The sequence below is a fragment of the Cryptomeria japonica genome, chromosome 6 (assembly GCF_030272615.1).
Source record: "Cryptomeria japonica chromosome 6, Sugi_1.0, whole genome shotgun sequence".
Taxonomy (NCBI): Eukaryota; Viridiplantae; Streptophyta; class Pinopsida; order Cupressales; family Cupressaceae; genus Cryptomeria; species Cryptomeria japonica.
In genome coordinates, this window is record NC_081410.1 from 111,683,888 (window position 1) to 111,706,869 (window position 22,982).

At 36.0% G+C, this 22,982-nt stretch overlaps 1 protein-coding gene across 1 annotated transcript in view; it reads left to right on the forward strand.

Moving 5' to 3' along the window:
• Positions 1 to 18,173, forward strand: part of LOC131051235 (dihydroorotate dehydrogenase (quinone), mitochondrial) — a 126,184-nt gene extending 108,011 nt beyond the window's left edge. The window contains exons 8-11 of the mRNA XM_057985652.2: positions 12,932 to 13,069; positions 13,242 to 13,279; positions 13,396 to 13,495; positions 17,611 to 18,173. Of these exons, the coding sequence (XP_057841635.1) occupies positions 12,932 to 13,069; positions 13,242 to 13,279; positions 13,396 to 13,495; positions 17,611 to 17,685 (351 nt within the window). The 3' untranslated portion in view covers positions 17,686 to 18,173. The remainder of the gene's footprint in view (positions 1 to 12,931; positions 13,070 to 13,241; positions 13,280 to 13,395; positions 13,496 to 17,610) is intronic.
• The last annotated feature ends 4,809 nt before the right edge of the window (positions 18,174 to 22,982 follow it).

Below are 22,982 nucleotides of genomic sequence, written 5' to 3' on the forward strand. Positions count from 1 at the left end.
CCTAACTTAAGTTCTCATTAAGCTTTGTTGAAGCTTCTCTAAGAAGGGAGATGTGATCTAGAAGGATCAGGAGGCAAACTTCATCAAATGAGTCATTCCTTGAGTTACAAATCTTAGAACTACCTATTTTTGTCATTATAATGAAATCATTTGTCCATGCAAGAGGCAATTTCAAAATCATCAGGGTAGTTAGGAAATCATCAATATGTGCAAAGGTGTGGTTTGGTCTTGATATCAGAAACACATAATTTAAAGTGCATTGTTTGATGTTTTTTCGTCTAGTTCTGCTTTTGTACTAAAACATAAAATTTGAGTGAATAGTTTGACTTTTCTCCTTCTAAGTCTGCTTTTGGACCTTATAGTGCACCAAGGAAAACATCCTAACATCTATATAAGGATAAGGTGGAGTTGGATTCTATCATGGGAGGTGGATGTGAGTGTTGTAAAACAAAGAGAAGTAGAATTCTATTGTAATTCATGACATATGCTTAACAGTGTGTCTACAACTAAGTGGAGCAACGTGCAGATTGTATTCGACAATTCTTTAAAATTCATTGTATGTCTAGCTTATAATTAATAATTCAGTAGCTGTGCATTTGCCTCTACAAAGCTGGTTTTACCTTTTGGAGGGGTTTCCAGCATAAACTCTACATGTTTACTTATCACAATTCTCTTTCCTTATTGTCATTTATTTTGATTAGCAGCAGTCCATTTTTGTATTGGTTCTTAATTTCTCGTACTAGTTGTTGATTTGATTACAAAACAATTAGAGAGACTCAAGTTGGTGTTTGATTCTGCATTTGATTGGCAAGTATCCTTTTTTGGTACTATTCTCTTATGTGATTTGTTTGAGTCAATTCTGTTAGTAACTATGTTGGATTATTGACATCTCCACACTTGTCAACTAGGTGTAGGCAACATATTTGCATTACTTGAATTTCCAAATCAGTTACGTGCGTCTAGAAGCAAATGCAAAAAAGGGGTTTAGATGTAGAAACATACTAGAACTAGAATAATTTTTTTTATTAATATGTAAGTTCTTTACGTGGCATACTCTCAAGGGAGATGTATGGCTGTGTATCTATTGCTATCTATCTTATATCTTGTAACATGCTAACTTTACATAAACCAAAATTTTGAATCTTTTCTATCTTTAACTAAATTGAATCTAGAGATGAAATGTAATTAAGCATCAACTGAATGAAATTACATTAGTAAATAACTTGTACTTTTCTTCTAACCTATATTAATATGCAATAAGTAAATGAGAAGGGTTAGAGTTTACAAATGCTTGCTTTCTAATCTCGAATCTCATACAAGTCTCAGCTTATTCCGTAGGAGGAAGAGCATCATCAAGGTGCTTTACCTCCAACCAGAGACTTGGTGGTCCCTCACACACCTGCACACTTTCCATATGGAAGTGGCCCTACCTTTCATGAGGGTACAGACATAAGACTAGGTCTCATTCTCATCTGAGCCTAGTGTTTAGAACCTACATGACTCTAGTTTGTCACAGACTATAGGTACCTCCTAACTAGTATGGCCATCTGACTAGGAAGTGTATCTGGATCTAGTGAATTGATAGGTGCATGCAGAACACTTCGCCGCCTTGGCCAAAGATTTTATATAGTTGCAAAGCACGTTTAATGCGTAGTCATTGTTCACCACCCCACTCGACTTGTTACATCATTACTCATGTTTTGGTTGACTTGACTAGCTGGACTTAACCACTATGAGATGCTATCACTGCATTCTGTCAGCTGCTCAAAGAAGGTTACTCAAGACTCAATTGGATGTAGTACACATTTAGATTAACTTATACTTTCATTTTCAATATATTTCTTATTACACGTATAGGTCTACTCGAGAGTTACTACTCTCATCATGATTCATATTAATCATTCACATTATTTTACTATGTATGCAAATGGGTACTTTTGGCACATTGCATCTCCATGTACTCTCAAATGACCATTATCTGTTGGGTTAAGCTTACCCAAGGAATTGCAATGCTATAACAGCTGACTATGGCTCATCGACTCCAAATAGTCTTGGTCTATCAGCCTCAGAGATTTAATTACAATGAATTGTTTATGCAAACAGAGGTTTTCTACTTACCTCAAATCTTAGTTCGACCACATAACAGTCTTTATCAAGTATGGAAAAATGCGGTTCTCGGCTTAACTATAGCTCGGTATAAAAGGAAATGTATTCCAAGGGAAATCTTGATATTTGAGTTCGATATGATGGTTATGATCGATTGCCATTGTTAATTTACAGTCTAAAGGATTGATATAGCATATAATATGCTTAGGAGAAATAGAGACTACGTCTCTTTTATTCATACTTAAGTTATTGAATTAGAACGATTCCTAGAAAGATTAGATTTATTTCTGTATGCATGATATTCTCTTAATTACTCTATGACAAGCAAGCTCTTCTAGCTAACAGTCTATATGGCTGGCTGCAAATGTTTCCAGTACTATATTCAAATGCAAATAGTATTAATTCTACAAATCAATGTATATCTACTGCTATGATATCATATGAAAGCTCGACAGAGCATAGAAAGAAAGATAATGTTTCATGCTTGTTGTTTATCTCGACAATGCAATGGAAGATAAGCTGCTGATCCTTCTCAGCGAAGAGCTGTTCACTCACGAACAAGCTATCGAATCTCAACCTTTGCTATTCTCTATTCTACTATTTTTCCTGCATTACTTCCAAACAGCATAATGCATGTTTTTCCATAATATGCTATACTATATGGTTGGATTTCAAAACAGATTAATTGATAGCACAATCAAGAGACAATTATCTCTAATCCCACCGTTTCCTTGGCATTCAATGTTTCTTGCATTCGAGAAGACCTTGAATTCGATTACCTCCATTACCCGCAAGTAATGGATGTTGTGGCAAGTAATGCCCAAGCTAGTGAATATGTTCAACAATAAAAGATGCATTATATGGAGACTTCAGCTTTTAAAGCCATTTCTATAATGTCTCCCTAGAGTTAAATTTGAATTTTTGAATTAGTAATTACATCGATATGTATATGAATATGGATATATGTGTGTGTGTGTGTGTGTGTGTGTGTGTGTGTGCATATATACATACATATACATACATGTATATATATACTGTTTCTTGTTCGGGTGCCTCATTTTGGGCCTTCAAACCCGGTTTTGGTCCTCAGGTCTTGTTTTCCGTCCCACATCCTACTTTTGGTTTATGCCCCTTTTTGGGTCTCAGAACCCCCCTTTTGTTCGGTCTTAGAACCCCCATTTTGTTCGACTATCATTTCGGGCATCAGACCCCGTTTCTTGTCATGTGAACCCTCTTTTGGTCCTTGTGTCTCAAAACACATTTTTGTTCCCGCAAACCCATCTTGGTCGTCATAACCCATTTAGGGTCCTCGAGTCTCGTTTTGGGTGGTAAAACATGTTTCTAGTGCTCGGGTCCTATTTTTTGGTGTTGTGCCCCTTTTCGGTCTCGAAACCCTAATTTCGGTTGTCGAGTCCTGTTTTTGGCCCCAGAGCTCGTTTCTTGTCTTGTGGCATCGTTTTGTGTCTAAGAACCTGGTTTTTGGTCCACGGGTCACATGTTGCACCGTGAAACCCACTTTTGGTTCTTGGGTACCATTATAGGTGATAGAACGCTTTTGTGGTGTGCATATATATGCATTAATCACAAGTGCATTTGTATATAATGATTAATATAATTGGTTGAGTACTGAGATACTCCCATATTTATATATATCAATTTAAATTTTATATATATATGCTGGTTGAAAATTTTGTACACCTGGGAAGATGTGCAAAATTGTGGTTTCAGCCATAGTGTGAGTATAAAACTCTCCTAATTCTAAGGGAATGGCCCCCCTTTACTACTACTAACACTAATCTAAATTGGGTGGGATGACATCTTATTCTCTTTCTTCAGAACAAACGATATTCTTTCTCTTATTTCAAAAAAGAAGTTACAACAACAACAGTAAATACAGGAATGAAATTTTTTGTAGGATTGTTAGAACATAAAGGGAAGCAAAGTTTCCATGAAAGCACAAAGACTTCCGTCACCTCCCCAGGATAGGAAAATAGAACTGAAGGCAAAAAGTCTTTAACACAACTACTTGTTGATGTGTTTTTAATGCACAATCAAACACAGAATAAAATGCCCAAAGTATCTTATCCTCTCTTGATCAAAATCTTCCCAAATGCTAAACTTCGTGATCAATTGGAAGACTCCAAGGTTCTTTGATGTCACGTCACTACTTGTGGATAAGCACGGTTAGTCGTTGTGATTGTTGTTTCTTCAAGGGGCCTTACGTAGTTCTTTAGGATATGAATGCTTAATTTTCAAGGAATGGTTTTTTTCGAATGATATGCAATGAGGCTCACTTACTACTACTAGATGTTTATCAAAAAATTGCAAAAGATGAGGGTTGAGAAATACGAAGCTACGCCTAGGAATGCAAGGATGAAGGACGATTACTAGTGAAACTCTACTAGTCTTAGTATTGCCATACAAGAACAACTCCACTAAGGCTAATGTAATCTTCTAAGGAGATCAAATGAATTTTCCAATTATTACTAAGCATAAACACCATTAATTGAATGCATATCAATGATTGAATAACAATGGAACTTAAGCACATTTATGAATTCCAGCTGACCACACAAGGCGAATTTGCAATCAACAAACTGCTAGTGGTATGGATTAGGAGTTTCACCATAAATCATACACAACAATCTAACATTCAACTTAAACAAAATTCTAAAGCTTAGATCTGAGAAGAGGAATAACCATGCAATTGCTTCAAAGATTAAATAGAAACACCACACTTCAATGTCTTTATTAATCTCAGCAGCAAAACATCAACAATTCTTCAAGTCTCTCCCTATTTCAAATTTTGTTGATGCGATCTAGTGTGACTTATCTAGGATCAATTTGAACTTGTTGTAATTCTGGAGCAAGTAGATCCCTTTCAAATTGAGCTTCAATTCTGTCAGCTATCTCTTCTTCTTGGTCCAACACAAAAGTCACTCCAATATATTGTGGTGCACTTGTTTTTACTCCCAAGCAAGATTGTTCAAACTGGATATGATGTCTCTTTCGTCTTGCAAGTTTGGTTGCTTAAATTCACCTTCTCTAGCGGGTTTGCTTCTTCTAACAAGAGCAGGTAGCACCATCTTGATTCATACTAAGCGTGGAAATCTTCAACTAGTTCAATTTCTTCTCTATTGATTAGTAGGAGATTGGTTCTCACGATTTGCTGCCCCAGGAACTATAACAATCGGAGGCAAATTTCCCAACTGTTCTATATCAATCACGACTCTCTTTTGTCTGAATTCAGTGTGATTGGTTTTGTTCCTCCAAGCAAGAGTGTTTAATTGTGAAATGATATCTCATTGCTCACCTAAGACAAGTTCTTCTTCAAGCAACACCATTACACATCATAGTCCGTGAGTCTAATTGCAGGCCCTCCTAGCACCAATTCTGTTGAGCATGGAGGAGGGTGAAAAAAAGGCTATAAGAACACTCACAAAATATGAATTGATATGATTTGGAGTTTAGCCGTTCAGGAATTCATCGCTATCATGCCTTCCTTCTAGCACCAATTCTGTTGATGTGTTTTCTAGGCACATGCGAACACAAAATAAAATACCAAGGCATCTTATCCTCTCTTGAACAAAGTCTCTCAAATGCTATGCTTCGCGATCAAATGAGACAACTCCAAGATTCATAATACGTCGGGTCACGAAGCACAGTTGGTTGCTGTGATTGCTGTTTCTTCAAAGGGCCTTACGTTGAATAATTGAATGCTTGAATTGCTGGAACTTAGATTCTATCTACTTGCATGGAGATTAAAAAAACGGCAAAAGACATAGGGTTTAAGAAGTCTAAGAATGTAAGAACGATGGATAGTCTTTGGTGAAACTCGACTAAGCCTTGCTTTGACATGCAAAGCAACAACTCCACAAAGCTTAGTGCGATCTCCTAAGGTAAGCACATGATGTTCAAATCACTATCAACACCAAGGATACCCTCAAGGTAATGCATATCAAAGTGTGAATAGCAATCGAAGTTAAGCTCATTAAGAGTTCTAGTTGACCACACAAGGCAAACTTACAATCAACAAATTGCTAGTGGTATGGATAAATGAATTTCACTATTAATCATTCACAACTCCTATCATTCATCTAATCAACATGAAAGCAAATGAATTGAGAAGTAAAGACCACGCAACTTGTTGAAATGACACATTAATTCACCCTAGCTTCAATGAAATCAAATGTTCTTTACAACAAGATTTTGGCAACAATCTTTGTCTTCTCCTAATCTAACTTCTACTCTATCTTCCATTCTAATCTTCTTACTCTACTATTGTTATCTTGCTATCATTAACCCCCTATTCTCCTTTTACAAATGAGAGACTTGAGCCTTTTATAGTGCACTCCCAATACAATTCAATGGCTCAGATTGATTCCTAATCAATGGCCATGATTACAAGATGGAAACCCTAATTAGGGTTTGTTACAACAACTCCCTCTAACCAATGAGAAGATTACTTTTAGGTTCAACATTGAATGTGAACCAATGAAACAGGAGGGTAGGTAGCTCGAAGTTTGTGTCTCCATAAGATGAGTCAGGTGCATTGCATCTGGACATGCTGATGTAGAACCTCTTGATTGGTGGAATGATGATGAGGACGCCACCTCAATTTGGACTTGTAGACTTGATAGATCAACACAAATTGTTTGAACAATATCTTTTGATACTCAACATTATTCAGTTTGCTCAATGTGATGATGGTGATTGATCTTCCCTTATTCATGATCTACTTGATGAATGATACACCCAATTGGAAGTGACTCCTCAATTGTACTGACTTTGTTTCTCGGATTCCCGAAGGGAATTCAAGATTGTAAAACACTTCGTCAAATGAGCTATCTCCTTCACGATCCAATGCCTTGACTTTGATTGCATGACTTGAACTTTATCTTGATGTTGAACTACCCCTCTGGAGTGTTATTCGGATCCTCCAATCAGATCTGCTCTTGATTTCTTCCTTTGTCACCTGCAAAGCAAACAAAAGGGTGTCAAATAGATAAAATACATATCAACTTCACTTACCTTTCGCTTCCATATGTTTGATTTTGTGCTTTATAAGTCTAATGCAATGTGAATTTTCACACAATTCTGCCCAGGCTGCCCTCAAATTGGACTGAGAATGCTTCTAAGTCGAGATCAAAGTCTTTCTTAAAAATTGCCTTCCTTGAAGTGGAGTTGATCAATGAAATGATCAACAAATTCGCTGTTAAAATTGCTGATCTGAAAATGGAAATCGCCCTTCAAAATTACCACCTTGGGTATATTTCGCTGTGCTTAGAAGATGTAATTCGCTGATGTCTTGTACTTGCAGATTGAAATTATCCTGAATGATGCTTTGAAAATGAAATGGGATGCCTTCTTATATAGGTGTTTGAGGGTTAAGGATGTGTCTTTTCATTTCACCTTCCCATAGGCCGACCTGTTTGGATTTAATAAAACGTTTCAATTTTTTCCTTTGGGCACCATTCATCATGCTGGCCGACTTGTCTTTTGGGCTTTGCTGGTCGGATTTTTGAGATCCCTTTGCAACATTTGGTCTAAGCAGCCTTTTGAGGTACCTTTGCAACATTTGATTGGAGGCGGCCCTTTGAGGTACCTTTGCAACATTTGATTGGAGGCGGCCTTTTGAGGTACCTTTGCAATTTATGGCATGATCGGTCAATTTGATTTGTTTTGCATCTTACTTATATTGGTGCCCTTTCTTCTCCTTCATTTGCACCTTAAGATTTGATTGGCCTTTTGGACTTCGTTTGCAATCCATCATCTTGGCGGCTTTCCAAACTTCGTTTGCACTTAGATGATTTGGCGAGATTTTGAGCCTTGATTGCACTCCTTGACTTGGGCGGCCAAATTGAAGATCCTCGCAATTTATTACTTAATCGGCCAAATTGAAGACCTTTGCATCTCATTACTTACTCGGCTCAATTAGCTAGCTTTGCAATCCATTTGTATTCCAAAGTTTTGTCAAGATTTTGAAACTAAGTTCACCAAATTTTAATCTCTAAGGCAAATTGGTCATTACATCATTCAAAGCTTCATCCTTCGTTGTCAAAACCTTCTTCACTGAATCAGCCATCAGAGGTTCATTTGTACTAATTCTTGACATTTCAACATAGTTGGGACAAACATTCATTCTCGTTCCTCATGTTCTCTTCAAACCCTCATCCAAGTCTTGAACTCTTCATCTTGAAGGGTGGAATTTTCACCTTCATTCGTACATCATTCAAATTGGCATTTCAAGGTTCTCATCTGGACAAACTTGAACTTGCTAAGCAAAGCATTTATCAAGATAAATCTTTTGAGCAAACTCATGCCTTAGTCTATTTTTCATCCTAATTCGACCTATGCTATGCAATTGCATTATCTATCTATCCTAATTCATGCCATTTCAAACCCTAAGACTTTTCTTGCAAATTGACAACTTTTAGCAACATTAACCACCTTAGCGAGGTGGGCAACACAACCTCAATCCTGACTTGACAAGACATATTTGCTTCTCATAAGCAAGGGCTAATAGCTACTAGACTAACCAAGCTAAGATGACCTAACTAAACACCTAAACTTAAGCAAAAAGTGGGGGTCCCCATTTGCAATGTGGTGATGTGTGAAAACGTCACAACACTACTGCCCTTTCAACCTTCTCAAAATGATAATAGTATACAACACATAGCAGCTCAAAGTCTGTCTATATGATGCACTTCTCCTTATATGTACAAGTCTTAAAAATAAAAGCAGCACAAAGTCTACAAGTTATCTCCTTACTTGAGCTTTCTACACTAGCTTCAAATGTGATAAGAAGCTCAAAGTCTGCAAGACCAAGTTTGAAAACCAATCCTATAACTCTAAATACAATTAGCAGCTCAAACTCTTCAAGATTGAATTTAAATCCCTCTTGAACAATAGAACAAAAATCTCAATCAATTCCATAAAATGTCGTCACATAACAACTTGAATTGGCATAAAGTCTCAACACAACATGCCTCTTTTATTGAAAGCAATTTGATTTACATCTAAGCTCAAAGTCTTAGAGTGCACATACAAACTAGCAGAATTTTTGTTGCATTGCCAAAAGATAAAAGTTACATAGAGCACCCTCATCTATATATAGGAGAGAGTCTGAGAGAAAAATGTGGGAGAAGTCTAACCAACTGAGACTTATTCCACAACTAACTAACTAACTATGACTTATTCAAATTACACTCCTATTGTTGTTTGACTTGTAATTTGTTTACATGCAATTACAATTTACAAGAATGCAAGTATTATGATCTCCTGCAATTACAATTTTTGACATTACTTGTAATTTGTCAAAATGAAATTACAAATGCATAATTGAAACTAAGTGTCCAGTTTCACGACTCTATTTACATCATCCTCTGTTTGATCTTCATGCTATTATAAGACACTTTGTGATTGAAGTACTCAGGTTTGGGAATAGCATCTTGAACCAGAACAAGAACTTGCACCCTTGATAGTCTTTGTGTTCTTGGCCAACGAACTTCAACCTTGTCACATGCTTGGGGTTGTACCATTTCTTCAGGAGGGAAATTCTTCTCTTCGTTGTGTTCTTTCTCCATGCTTGATTCACTTTGTCACTGGATGACTTCTATTTATAGATGACTTCATGAGGATTATTGACCCTTGGGCTGTCCCATGAATTATCGTTGTATCTCTTCTTCTTTTGTTCATTGATGAAGAACCCACAACACTTTATTCAAGATGAAATTGTTATAAAACAATGCCCATGCCTTGATTTGTTGGTTTGATAGATCGTGTGTGCAAACAAGATTGACAAGGGAAGGGATAAATTGAAGCAACAATGGGCTCACAAGTGAATTTTGGGTTTTGGAGACTGCATTACACATGTGGAAAAACAAGAGCATTGACTTGCAATTGTGGAGAATGAATATGCAACTTCATATGTGTAATGGGGAAATACAAGTTTGCACTTGTAATTGGATCCTAAAGACTCATTTTTAAGTGTTTTTGAGTGTATTTTGGACCAATTTTGGTTCTTGGGAGGTGGAATGCAAGTGCAATGTAGGGAAAAACTTTTACACTTCCACTTGTAATCAGGTCTTGAAGACCCGAATGCAAGTATTTTGATTGGGTCTAAGCTTGCAATCTTGTGGGGAAGCCTTCATAATCTGTCTTTAGAACATGGGAATTTTGTGGAGGCAAGCAATGTTTTAAAACTTTGGAAATCACTTGCAATCGGGTCTCAGAGACCCGACTGCAAGTAAAGAAAGCCATGGATAATAAACTTGCAATCACCTCTTGAAACCCGAAATGAAACATGAGGGCATAATAAAGAGGAAACATCAACAATAGGCATTATTGGTAATTGGCTGCAAATAAATTGAAGGGATGAGCTTGCAATAAGAAAATAGTGGGCATAAATGGAAAGACTCCAATACTTATACGTGCAATCGGGGTTGTGTAGACCGATTGCAAGTGCAAGGTTTACTAGGGCAGGGTAAGTATAAGTTTGCAATCATGGTTGCAAGACCTAAATACAAGTGCAACACATCCAAACATTCATGTAATATGCTTGCAATTGGGTCTGGGAGACACAATTACAAGTAAAAATAACTTGCAAGAAAGAAGGCATAAAGAGACTTGCAATTGGGTTCTAGAGACCCAACTCAAGTAAATAAACTTGCAATGAAAACATATACCTTCACACTTGCAATGATGGACATAAAACCCGACTTGACAAGTAACTTGACAAAAACAATGAACTAACTTGCAATGACAGCAAAAAGTTCCTACTTGCAGTGACTGATTTGAAACCCGAAATTGCACAGAAAGCTAGGAAAATGAAGGCAAAAAACCAACCAAAATTTGGACAATGATGGCAAAGGCACCCCCCCGATGATTTGGCATTAACAAATATGAGTTTTGCACTTCATAAAGCGTGTGACAAACACATTTTGAGCAAAAAATTGTAGTTCTCAATTTTTGAAAATCCAAAAATTGAGACAACAACGTATATATATATATATATATATATATATATATATACTGAAGATTACTATCATAAGAGAGATGATATTGACCTGACCATCTGGTTTAAACAAGGTCTAGATACTAGCGACAAAACATTGACTCTACCCTAACAATTCTAGGGCAACCAGGCAAACCCTGAAATGATGGCAACTTTGACCTTTTCCCATGTCTGCGCCCCTCTCCCTAATGATGCCCTCCCTCCCTTCTGTAAGGGTGATGAATTTTCCGCATCTACTTAGACACATGAAAGTAGTTAGACATATTCTTTTTACCATTCAAAGTATCCACGAAACAAAGCATTAACTGCTCAAATTAATATTCATTCATTCATAAAATTCATCAAACTGATTTTCTCAGTTAACTTCACATAACATTATCATATCTCCAGTTATGCAATTAAGCAAAAATAAAACTGTTCATGAAAGAGGGATGTAATATATCTCTGATTCTATTGTGAAAGTTACAGATTTGTATTTATAATTTATAGGACCAAGAAGGCGGAAGATCCTTTTTGGGAGTTGAAAAATTCAAATGTTTGAATTCCTACATGTCTGTCTTCATCTTCCAATGGCTTGGCTTTAAATTGCGCAATGTGTTGGTAGGTGTACTTCTTGAAATGACTCTAAAAGCTGCACCAAACTGTTACTTGTTTTGAACTGAAGTATTTTGTGGTGTTCCAAGAAATTGTGCAGGTTTCTGCATTGCACTTTGAATTGTGTGACCTATGTGTGATAACACGTGTAGGTCAAAATGCGGCACAAAACTCAAATAGAGTTGTCTTTGAGGTTGTGCGACACTATTCTTGGCACTGGATGAGTGGTGCATGATTCAAAGGATTGTGCATGAGCTATAGGATGTCTTTTGGGTTTGGCTTTATGGTTCCTAGTGATGCATGAGTGGCACATTGTTACTAGTGCTATGCAGGTGGTGCATTATGCAAGGAGCTGTGCATATTGTATATTTGTGTGAAGAACGAAAGCTAAAATTATGACCCTATGTAGTAGTGTTAATGAAATTCCAGTTGAAAAGGGTCAAGCTTTATCAATGTTTCCTTAATCCTTATTAAGCCAACTCAATGTCATTGAACAACTTCCTAAGCCAGGTTATTCCTTCGTGTATGTTAAAATACTCTATAAGGCAGTTTTTTCTCAAGAGCAAAGTGGTTTTTTATATGGAGCTCTACCTTGTGAGGGTTTAGATGGTTTTGCTTACAGATATTTATAGACCTCCTTTGTTGGAACCTAGTGACATAATTGTTACTAAAATATTGACTGATTACTATCATATTGATCTACTTTAAGGGTCCTTCTCCAAGTCTTCTAGCACTCTTATGAATGTATGGCTTCACCATCTACTTTGCCCTTATAATTAATAGGAAGTGGAACTCATGTTAATAAACACTCATTTAACTATTATCACAATGATTTACCCTCAAGGGTCCTTCAGCAAGGCCCATATGCACCTTTATGTGTGTATGGTTTCACCATCTACTTTGTTATTACTAATAGAGTTTTCTGTGTATTGGGAGACATATGAATGACATTTTACCCTTTGTGAAAAAAAAATTGTTGAATTTTTCGCTTTGCATTTTTACTTGATTTGTTTGCTTGGAAACTAAGAGGCATGGGAATATATTGTTTTAGTTAATGTTGATATGCATACGTAGAGGTTTTGTAGAAGCTATTTTATTTGCATTGTGTATATTTTTCAGTTGAAACATTTGCACTCATATTCCAAGTGTCAAGATTGTGCTGCAATTTCTCCTTGTATGGTAGCTTACCATTGAATATCGAATGCAATATTGCAGATTATATCTAATACAACTATTTCAAGGCCAGATTCTGTCATTGGGTTACCACATGCTGATGAAATGGGTGGCTTGAGTGGAAAACCACTTTTCAAGTTGTCTACTGATGTCCTAAAAGAAATGTATCAACTTACACGAGTAAGCATCTTAATCTGAGTTCCAAAATTGTGTTCCAAAAAATATCAAAGTGAACATTGTAATTATAGTTGTTCCTCTCTCTATATATATTTGTTTGTTTGTTTGTTTGTTCTTACTATTTTAGTACTCTGGAGCTCTGCTTTTTAACACCACAATTATTTCTGAAACTCAGGGAAGAATTACTCTTATTGGCTGTGGAGGTATTAGCAGGTATGGGATGCTTTATTTTCTGGTCTCTACCCTAGAAGCATCTTCCTTTCTACTCATATTAGTTAGTGCCTTTGGCAGCATTAGACTGATCCTTCCATATGTTCTTGCTTGTACAGTGGTGAAGATGCATATAGGAAGATTCGAGCAGGGGCAACTCTTGTGCAGCTTTACTCAGCTTTTGCTTATGAAGGGCCAGCTCTCATTCCTCAGATAAAGGTACAAGTACTTAAACAAAATGTATTTTAATAGCTTCAGTTGTTTATGTCATTACCAGATTTTTATTTTTTTTAATGAAATGATAAAGTTATGTTCAATTTCAAGCACAACTTTTATGGTGGTGTTTATATAGAAAATTAGACATACAGAAGGAATCTGCTCACAAGTTATTGATAAGCTGAATAGAATATATCTATGTAAACAACTTAAGATCCATGAAATAGAGTTTGGCAATAGTATCTACATGCTTATGCATTTTTCTCAAAAGCCAAAGCACTTACAATCCATATATGAGAGAAGCAAATTGAGTTTCATGCATTTCTGACACAGAACAAGATTGTGCCCTTATATAGATGGGTGTAACTTTTGCTTTCATACAAAACATGTTTCATGCCCTAATGTTGAGTTGCATGATTGTTATATATCTCTTTCAATTATAATGAATATATATGCAATTAAGCTAAGTTACCGGTTCCGGTTTGGATTCAGGTTCGGATTCGGGTACGGATTCGCGGATTCAGCAATTTTTTTTTTTTGGGGGTGTGGGTACGGGTTTGTCGGTACATATATATATATATATATATATTTTAGTTTTTTTTTTATATATATATGTTCAAACTTCAAACATCAAGATTATATATGTTCACAGTTCAAACATACAATGTAACTTTCCCATACAATGATACATAAATGATAACAGATAAATCATAAATCATAAATCCATAATTGCCAATGCCAATAAATATTCTGATATTGATATATCGTAAATCATAAATGTAATATCATATTCATAATTTGCAAAAAAGATAATATAATATATTCAAGTTTCAAGTTTCAAAATGTTAAAATAAGATTAAAAAATTTGTTTTTTAATTGTTTTTCTTTGCTTTCTAACCTGTGGGCCCCGTTTTTGGGAATCCACGGGCTTGGGTTCACTCGGGTCCCCCCTGGTTCGACCTGGGTCCCACCCGGGTCTGCCCAGGTGGACCCACAGGGAACCCAGCCGCCTGGGCAGGACCCGGGTGGGACCCAGGTCGAACCAGGCTCGGACCAGGACCGGGCATGAACCAGGACCAGGACCCGGCCATTTTTGGCAAGAACCGGTAACTGAGCAATTAAGTATGACTGTCATACATATTGCAGTTTATATTAATATTATTAATATTACTACTAAATTCTGCATAGGAACATCAGGCTTCATATATTAAGCATACGTATTAAGCACACCCCCACACATGCCACCAAGAACAAAGATGTTACTGCCTGTAACTTAATAACAGTTCTGATCTGATCTGATCTGATCAATGGTGATGTCACTAGATGCTTTGATTACTTTCCTTTATATCTCTCAATGTGAGGGAGAGGTCACACCTCTTCATCATGTATGCCCTTTGGCAAGAGACACACCCTTTCCACCATTAGCACCCTTTGAAAGAGTGCAACTCTTCATTATATCTGTCCTTTGAAAGGGACACAACCTTTTGTGATCAGATCTGCACTTATTTACATCAGATCTTCACTTCCGATTTCCAAATTATCCCCTTCTCAAATGAGGTTCTCTTCCCCCTTTTATATCTCATGTTTGAGGGAGTTATAACTTTTCCTTTCATGTCTTTTGACCATTCATTAACTTAATTAAATTTTAATTATATTTAATTATACTTTTATATTTTAATTTTAATTTTATTTTTGTTCTTTTGTATTTTAATTTTATTATTAAATTTTATTTCAAAGTGGGGACATTACAGATCTATAATATAGACTTTATTAAATCTTGAAAACAATATTAAGTTTCCCACCAAGCAACCAGTTTCCTCTTAATATTTTCTCAGTCCCTATACAAGGATGTAACCACTGTGAATGTTACATAAAAATAGATCCTTCAAAGTACTTTCACATGTATATCATCCTATGGAGAACAATGGAAACAATCCTTATGCTATGATGCCTCAGGATGATGAAATTCAACTTTCAAGTGCAAGAATGGTTTTAAATTAAATTTTTAGCTAAAAAGTAATAGGTAAATATTTATAATATCAATAAGCTGCTTGGAATGTTCACTCGGCCATAAGGAACTGGCATGACTCACATAGTTGAGTTTCATCAGATGTGGTAGTTACCACTACTGAGGTAGAAAAATATGCACCACGTAGAAGCATGCATATGGCACATGAACTGTTTGTCAAACTGCTTTGAAGAAATGTAGGAACCACTACAAAAGTTCATTTTCACAGTCCTCAAAATATAAATTCAGATAATCATAAAGTATTCAAGATGGGTTACCACAAGCCATAGACTACAATAAATCTACCCATGATGACAGAAAGGTGCTTTTCAGGTTATCACAAGTTCTCATAAGGATTGACCTTCATACCTGGAAAACTCACTATCCCTACAGGTGGGTAAACCTCCAGCTGCCATGATGGCCGCAAAATCCAAAGCTGGGTGCGTTAACGCAGCAATCCTCCTAAATTCAACAGCACACATTCTTACCTATTCAATGCAGCAGCATGGGGCTCCAACTGCTGAAAGTGCCTCATGTATCGTTTGTGAGTATGACAAAACAATACCCTCCTATTGTTTGTGAACACTGAGTATCTCCGCCACCTCTTGCATGCAAATATCTCTGCTTTGGCAGCACACAGTTACATTTTGAGCAGCCAAAGGTCAACCCAGTAGCAATATTCACTCACACGACAATAACTCTTCTGCTTTCTCATGCACATCTTCAACCTACAGGGATTGCAATTTAAGAACAAGGGGATTTTCAAAGATTTTCAAAGCCAGAGTGAATATAACCGTGGTTGTCACAGAGTATGCTTCCCTCATAATAGAAGAGGAAAATATAAGTGATAGAAGCAGGCCATGCAAAGGGAGTGTCTGCAGGTGCTCAGCTCTTTGAGAGCAATGAACATTAAATTGCAATCACTATCTTGCAAAACTCTACTTTTCAATTTCTTCTTCCCCATGATGTCCCACAAATCAGTATATTTAATAGATAGAAGTTGGTTTCCCCATGCTCAAAATGCAGCAGCAACCCCCTCAAAAACTGCTGACTAGGATCAATAGTCGTCCCTCGCACCCCGACCCCTGCAAACTTCTAGCACGTCACTCTTAATATTTCCTGCTGCACTTACTTTTAATAAATGTATTTGATAAACACTTATTTTACAAAATGTTCTATTTATAAAATACATACTAACTGATGGGGATGTGTGCAGTTAATGCCAAGGCTAGTGTTACAAACCATCTTGATGCGCTGTGACAACTGGATCATGCCACTTCTTCCAAGAGCATCTGCAGTCTCAGGCTATATGTTTCTCAGTTTACTCCACATAGAAATGCTTTGTAATGAATAAAAATTGCACTCAAACCTACTTGTACATAATTTGTCCTAAATCTCAAGTTTGCTCATGTTGTTGGTAACTTGGTATATATATTCTAAGGACAGTATAAGTAGGAGTCCACTGGGTCAAATATTGAGGCTCCCTGTAAAATATATGCAAGGCCTGATACTTTCGAGGTGTAGCGTTAATGTTTTTTTAGATTGTGGGATTATGATGAATTTTAGTTTTAATACAGGACTACAAATTCAATCCAAGTCGTGGATTTCTGTGAAAACTACAATTTAGTGGTTGATGTCATACGTAAATGTTTGTAAGCTCCTATTTGTCCCGTTTAAGGTCTAGATAGTTTATGTGTTGTAAAGGCATCATTAATCCTTCTATCCATCCAGACAATGCACAATTCTGATATATCTAACTTTTGTTGTGGTTAATTCAAATTGCACTCAGATTTTAGGTTTCTACTCATGCATTTTTCAGTTCTGCTGTGGCATCAAAATAGTAATTTAGGCATGTCAAATTGAAGCGTTTGAGCTTACATATATTTGTCAAGTCAATCTTAAACCAGAGTTAAGTTGTATATCTGTCATCTGGAAGATCTTTGACATCTTTAGAAATAGGACTAGTCTCTTTTTTAATTCCATTTCTTTCTTATTGAAAATTACCCTCGAGCATTTATTTTTCTAGATCAGTTAAGAGTTTAAGAATCTCATTGTTATAAGCATTCTTCAAATGGATAGAGTCTAACATCTTTATTGCCATTTTTGACAGACCGAGTTGGCAGCATGCCTAGAAAGGGATGGGTTCAAATCTATTCAAGAAGCTGTTGGTGCTGATTTCAGATAGCCGAGGCATGCTAGCAAAAATTATCTGCGTGACATGTTTCATCTGCATATTGTTTGTTCTAATGGCAGCATGCATTTGTTTATTACCCACCCCAAATTATGGAAGTCAACATTTAGTATTGATGTTACTTATGCAGCTGAGTTTCACTGCTTGTAAGGAGCTGGTTGAGGTGCTGTCTAAGAAATTATTATTCTTTTATCAGTTGTAAAAGTATAAAAATTCAGGAAATCTTGTTGAGGATATTGTTCATATGTTGCTGAAGCAACTGCTTTATTTATTGAAGCAATCAAATTTTGCCATGTGCAAGTATTAGATTTTCTGTATTACTTTGGTGAGATTTTTGACAGAAAGATAAGCCTATCTTTGGAAGTGTATATGCTGAAAGGTTCATGCAGACTAAGGATGCATGTAAATCTTGTTTACATCAGTACCTTGATATTGTCAGGGTCTTGCCATACATAAAGTGGTCATACTTATTGTTGATTTAATGAACTGACTCATTAAATATGATTTATTTTTAATTGTAATAAATGCCCTTGAATTTTATTGAATTTTTTTTTCTTAACAGATTGATAGAATAGAGTGATGAACTAAATTACTTCCTAAATCTAGCAACTTCACACTCACCAACAAATGTCATGCTAGATGGAAACAAAGACAGCATTACTTGCATTAAACTGCAAAATCTGCCTGTAAGGCTTACAATGTGCTAAAAGGAGTCGAACTAATTACATAGCACATAATTTGCCAAAAAGGACAGTTTGTGGCCCTAGATGGATGAAAATTTTTGTTGATCTCGTTCTTTCCTTACCTCTCTGTCTTATGATGGTCTGCATTTTTTGCCCTCACACTTGTCCCTTGTTAACTTGCTTTCTTGCTCGGATCTTTCAAATTTGGCTGTTTCAGGGCACAAATTTCCTTAAAAAATGGTATGCTTGTGTTTCTGCACATGCGCTACACCCTTGCAGAGGTTTGACTTAACCTTTTTTGTCTCAAGTGCCACATGAATGATTGGGTAAGGGTTTCCAATCATCAAAGTCTGATTAGTCATCTGCCAAATATTTTTAGCTTCTTAATGGGTTGTTGAAACAGGATAGGTATGCATTCTGACTTAATTTGTAAGTGTTTGGAACTCTCAATCAAATCTTGATGGAGCTTCTATGCATGTCAAGTGTTTGATGAAATGCCAAGATGTATAAAATGCAACCAAGAAAACATGCTGTCCATGATGACACACTAGAAACATAAATTAAGACAACTTGTACAAAAGATATTGCCTGCTGTCATTGTGTGTCATGTATGTATATGTGTGTGCACACACACACACATACATATATATTGGTATTATGAATGACTTTGTCATGTGTTACATTGGTTTTGTCATTGATATCAACACTTATCTTTTTGGAGGTCTACATTGTTGATTTGACACTCTGGTTATATTGGTTTGTTGATGAACCATCACATTGTGGTCTCGGTATGGATATTGGCTTATGCACAGTTATCAGTATATGTTTCACCGGTAGCTTAAGAAGTTGATGATGACTTGTTATCATCTAGAGATCATTTGGTTATGTTGAAGACATGGATTAGATGTTTGCATTTGACGTTTTGCATATTGGATCGATCGGGTTCACATATTTGCCTTAACCGGTAGATAGGTCCAAGTTATGAATCGGCATAAGAAATCATGTTTCAGATCTGCATGACACGTTTTGGAAATGGTTTATTGATTGGATAATGTGTAAATGTATCGAGGCCGACATATTGTATTACACCAAGACTTATTTTGTAATTGATTTAAATGTAATATCTTTTAGGATCTAACCTAATGATTAGGTCTTAGGTTTTGTATAAATAATTGTAAGATCTTATTTGGAAGTAGTGTGCATGTATTGAAGATTATTGTGAAGAGCGAAAACAAGCAGATCCTTGTGCGAATCACGCAGATATTATTCGAAGGATGAAGGAAACGTTATGAAGGTGTTTGGTCCTCATGCACAGAGCTTAAACTGATACTGAGTTCGACATTGAAGATGCTAAATTGAAGCAGTACATTGTAATTGGATTTAACCATCCAACTATGTAGTCAGTGAGACTCTTAATTTTGTGATTGAGCAATGAGTTTTAGGCGGTTGGCCTTTCTGCATGTGCAAACCCCATTATTGTATTCACTTACTATCTATAGTAGTATCATCTGATTGTGGGTAAGGTTTCTCACCGTGGTTTTTCCCTTTACAGGGTTTCCACGTCAAAATCTCTGTAATGTGTTGTGGATTTTGTTTTGTTTTTTCTTTCATGCATTAAGTTGTACCGGTAATACTTTAACTATTAATCTGTTTTACCGACATTGAGTTTTAAGTTGGAATAATTTGTTTTGGGTTGCAATTTATTGACAACTGATTCACCTCCCCCACCCCTCAGTTGTCTTTCCTAGTTCCTAACAATTGGTATCAGAGCCTAATCCTCTTTTTGTGGAAGCCTAACAGCTTGAGGAGATCTTATGGTAGCAAATATTTTTAGGAAGAATAGTCTCAAACTTGATGGAACTAACTATGGTATATGAAAGATCATAATGGAGACACATCTGAATTGCATTGGAAGAGATATATGAGATGTTACAAAGAATGACTATGTTGCTCCTAATCAGAATAACCCTAATCCATCAACCTTGACTAAAGACTTGGAGAATGATTGCAAAGCAAGAGAAACACTTCTGAGTGCATTATCAGATCAACAAATCATGGGATTATCAGACAGATCTACAACAAAAGCTATTTGGGACAAATTGGAAACATTGAATGAAGGAGATTCCACTGTCAAAATTGCAAAATTGGAATGTTACCAGGTCAAGTATGAAAATTTAAAAATGGAAGAGGATGAAAGAATTTCGGCATTTATGGAAAGAGTTAATGAAATTGTTTTAGGAATACAATGTTGTGGAGGATCTTTAAGTGAAGATGAAATTGTTTCTAAAGTTTTAAGAGCTTTGCCATCGGTTTACAAAATGAAAGTGACAGCTATTAATGTGTTGAGAACAATATCTAATACATCAGTATCTAGAGATACACTGGTTGGAAAACTTTTAGCATTTGAGCTTGAAGAATTTGGTTCTGTTGCTACAGTCAAGATTGATATAGCCTTCAAAGCATCAACATCATCATCATCATCTGACAAATCTGATTGGAAAACACTTTATGCAAAAGAACTTGAAGATATCAGAAGAGAAAATGAAGAACTTGAAGCACTATTTGCAAGGAAGATGCCTAATGGTCCAACAGGAAGTAAGTATGAAGGTAAAACACCTTTCAAATGTTCTAATTGCAATAAAGTTGGTCATATGACGTCTAGGTGTCCTGATAGACATTCAAGACTAAGAGATGAGACATAGAGAACATATAAGCCTAACCCTGACTATCAGAGATACAGATTTGAGAAAAACAAAGATAAGTCATGTTACTATGTAGATGAAGGTGTTACAAATGATTCTAATGAAGATCCAACAGATAGTGGATGAACATTTGTTGCAATAAAAGAAGATCAACCGACACCTATTGTCAAACCGGTAGAGCAGACATTGGCAACAAAAAATGAAGAAAAAGATGAATGGATCATTGATAGTGGATGCTCGCATCATATGACTGGTGATAAAAGCAAATTCTTATCATTATAGGAATATCATGGAGGTCAAGTAAGATTTGGAGATGATAAAGCTTGTTTAATCAAAGGAAGAGACACTATATCTTTGGATGGTAAGCACAATATTGACAATGTTTATTATGTTGAAGGTTTAAAGCATAATCTTTTGAGTGTTGGTCAGTTAGTAGAAAAATGATTTCAATTACAATTCAAGAATAGAAAATGCAAAATCATAAACCGAACTGGATTGGAGATTGCAACCGGTAATCAGACTAAAGGTAATATCTTTAACTTGAATACCAACGATAAGTCATGTTTGATTGTTCAGATTGATGAAAGTTGGTTATGCCATAAAAGACTCTGTCATGTGAATTTTGATTGTATTGTAAAGATCAATTCAACCAAGGCAGTAAGGGATACACCTAAGATCGTGAAACCTCATAATCTGGTATGTAAGAAATGCCAAATAGGAAAATAAGTCAAAACAACATTTAAGAGCATTTATGAGAAATCCAATAATATTCTTGATTTAATTCATATTGATTTATGTGGTCCAGCAAGAACAAGGAGTCCTCAAGGTGATAGATACTTTATGCTTATAATTGATGATTATTCTAGAATGTGTTGGGTTACTTTACTCAGGGAGAAATCATAAGTTTTTGGGAGATTCAAGATATACGAGGCAATGGTAGAGAATGAAACCGACAAGAAAATCAAATGTTTGAGATCTGATCAAAGAGGAGAATTCACATCTAGGGAATTCAATGCATAGTGTGAAGTGAATGAAATCAAAAGACAACTATCGGCACCCCAGACACCTCAGCAGAATGGAGTTGTCGAAAGGAAAAACATAACTATACTGGATGCAGCAAGAACCATGATGATGGAAGCAAATGTACCTCATATGTACTGGAGAGAAGTAGTAAATACAACGGTTTTTACTTTCAACAGAGTTCACATCAAAGGTGAAACCGGTAATACCCCTTATGAACTATGGTTCGGTCATATTCCTACTCTTAAATATTTCAGAATATTTGGAAGCAAATGCTATATTAGGAGAGATGAGTCTATTGGCAAATTTGATCCTAGAAGCGATGAAAGAATATTTCTTGGTTATTCAACTAGAAGCAAGACATATAGATGTTATAATAAAAGATTGCAGAAAATCATTGAAAGTACTAATGTGAACATAGATGAACATTTTAGAGGAGAATCAAGATCTATAGGTTCTGAACTGGCAGTAGAAATGATTATAAATGAACCAACACGGATTGCAGTAGAACAAAATGAAGAACCAGTAACACCGACATCATCAGAGAACTCAACTGTGACTGAAGAACAACAACCTGTGAATGGAAATCAGAATAAACCCAGGTATCTAAGATTGAATCATTCAGAAAATCAGATAATTGGAAATAAAAATCAAGGTGTTATGACAAGAGGAAGATTGGCAAATGAAGAGGTATGTTTAATTTCTCAAGTTGAACCAACATCAGTTGTTGAAGCATATAAAGATAAACATTGGATAAAAGCAATGGAAGAAGAATTAGAATAGATTGAAAAGAATAATACCTAGACATTAGTTCCCCGACCTAAAGACAAAAATGTAATTGGGACTAAATGGGTATTTAGAAATAAACTTAATGAAGACGGTAAAA